At 37.7% G+C, this 2597-nt stretch overlaps 1 protein-coding gene across 1 annotated transcript in view; it reads left to right on the top strand.

Moving 5' to 3' along the window:
• Positions 1-2597, top strand: part of LOC106806024 (basic leucine zipper and W2 domain-containing protein 1-A-like) — a 16997-nt gene that overhangs the window by 2107 nt on the left and 12293 nt on the right. Inside the window, exons 2-3 of the mRNA XM_014807853.1 lie at positions 815-884; positions 2069-2245. Coding sequence (XP_014663339.1) covers positions 824-884; positions 2069-2245 — 238 coding nt within the window. The 5' untranslated portion in view covers positions 815-823. The remainder of the gene's footprint in view (positions 1-814; positions 885-2068; positions 2246-2597) is intronic.

Raw genomic sequence — 2597 nt, 5'->3', positions numbered from 1 at the left:
TATATATATAGACACACAGATATTAAACAGTCTGTGTTGTGTCACACTCATCTGGTTCGTTTTACAAGATTTCATTGACAATATCTTTAATGCAAAATTCCTGCTATGAACATATTATGATTTATACTATTATTATTATATTATTATTATTATGATATAATGATTTATGCTAAGAAACATCAAAGCGGGTATAGCGCCATCTACCGTCACAAATTGTGATTCATTTTGGTTTATAAATTATTTATTATTTTCACACAAAATTACACATATAATTATCAAGAGTATATAATGGGAGTTCTCCCATATATACTTTTCGTTTCTATAATGTATGTCGGTGGTTGCTCAATTAAAACTGACTTCTTCTCACTCACTCATTTGTGTCTTTTTTTTGTGGTGAGCTACAGTGTCATTGACATTTTCATTATTATGGCCCCAGCAGTGCCCACCCCCTACGTATTCAGTAATGAACATTCCCCATGCGACTTAAACAATAGTGCACCCACCCCCCCCGTACATAAATCAATGCCGTAGATGTAAATCTGTAATGGTCAAAGCAGTCTGTGATGCGGGCTGCTTTTTCCGCGACCTTTGAAAATATGACGTGAGAATATCGATGCGTACGATAGCGCCCTCAGCCCCTGGCTCAAAGGACGTTAGGAATATTACACACTGACGCAACTAGAATTTGTCAGTTGTCCGATGGGGCAACTAGCCGAGAGAATAACTTGTCCGACATAGACTTTCACTTGTCCCGGGCAATCGGGCAACCATTAGTATCGAGGGCTGATATAGTTGTTATTATGTTTCTTCACAGATATTGTTTATGAGTCAGAAGGTAGAAAAACCAACGCTATCAGGTCAGCGGCTAAAGACCAGAAAAAGGGGTAAGTGTTCTTTTTTTATAATGGCATGCATTAGTGGAAAGATTGTTATATTCTTAAAGTTATGTGTGATCAGATCTTTGCTTAGAAATGTCAAACGTATTTTTTCTGAATTTTGCCAGGTTCAGCCTATTATAATAAAAGCAAGATGATTGCAGTTAATTACAATGTTGTGGCTTCGTTGAGCAATCCTTGCCGTGTCACGTGTTGCTTGTATCTGAGGCCATCCTTAAAAAATTCTGTTTGCTGTCCCCCGACTCATGATTTTTTTAGTGGGTAGGTAGGTAGGTTTTTTTGTGTGAGGCATAATAGAAATAGTTATTTTAAGTCTGTCCTCATGTTTGCCACACATGCTTTGTGTTTCAGTCTTAACTATGAGGAATGAAAAACAAAAATGGAACCCAAAATGTAAAAAAAAAACTTCGGTCGCGGCTATTTTCGTGGGTCGGTTGGCAGACAGCAAACATATAATTTTTTAAGGATGGCCTGAGCTATTATTCCTGTGTCTAACAAGTACCACGCAAGTTGATACATTGTCTGCCTTCATGAGTAATTTCTCGACCTAAATTTTGCGCTCATAAACTAGTGCGATACATCTAGGTAGTAACGTGGCATTGCGTCATGATTTGCTTACAAGTGTCTGCAAAAATATTTGATACATGTAGGGACAGTGATTTTCCATTTCAAAAAATTGCCTTTTCCATTTGGGAAAATCATGAATTTCGTTTCAAAGTAAAGAAAAAATGGAAATTCCGTTTTGCCATAGAGATTGTACACACCAAAAATGCAAAATTCCATTTACATATATTTGCATGAAAAAAAGGTATTTGGTACAACCTTTGAAAGAACCTGTAGGGTAATGTGTTCATAATAAAATATGTAATAAACCGAAACACATTGCTACCAAGTCATAATTGTAAGTCATTTCGCTCTGAAACTTGTCTGAATGTAAACTATATCATTACCAATACTATTGTCGCCGGTTTTTGTGTGATTTTATTGAAATTTCCATGTTGTAATATGTTCAAATTACGTTTTCCGCGTTTTCCGTTTGAAAACATCTTTTCCGTCTAATGGCCGTTTTCGTATTTTCCATCCGTTTTCCGCGATCGCGGGAAATCACTGTCCCTATACATGGTTCATAGAATGCAATAAGGCAATGTGGTCATTGGTTGATTCTCATGTAGATGAAAAGGAGAAGTATGATCCTGTAGCCTTCCGAGACACCATAATACGAGGATTCAACGAAGCCGGCAACGACCTTGATAAAGTGTCCAAATATCTTGACGCAGCTGGTAACAAACTCGACTACAGACGTTATGCAGAGGCCCTCTTCGACATATTGTTTGCTGGCGGCCTGTTAGGTAATCAACCTGTTTATTGATATATATATATATACAGAAAAGGGTATACTTGTAAGTTGTTGCATGTGTCATTTTACAACAGTTAATCAGTAAGGTCTTTCAATATCATCAGGAGTAGATAATAGGGAAGGAGTGTGACATCAATAAACAAGGGAAATTCGTCATTTACTAGCCAAGTTAAAATACCTACGATTTACTACGCGTAACGCAACCACCAGCAAGCCACATTGCCCGCCGAGTTAGCGATAGCGCGTTAGTAGCTGCCTTTTGTTTCAAATAGCTTTCTCAACGCATGGATTTTGCTGGCAACAGAATTGAAAATCGACCAGGGCTCGAATTAACCGACGGCACC

Source organism: Priapulus caudatus, unplaced genomic scaffold (assembly GCF_000485595.1).
Source record: "Priapulus caudatus unplaced genomic scaffold, Priapulus_caudatus-5.0.1 Scaffold137, whole genome shotgun sequence".
In the NCBI taxonomy this organism is placed as follows: Eukaryota; Metazoa; Priapulida; class Priapulimorpha; order Priapulimorphida; family Priapulidae; genus Priapulus; species Priapulus caudatus.
Note: the sequence above shows the minus strand (reverse complement) of the source record. Positions and strands in the feature narration are given on the sequence as shown.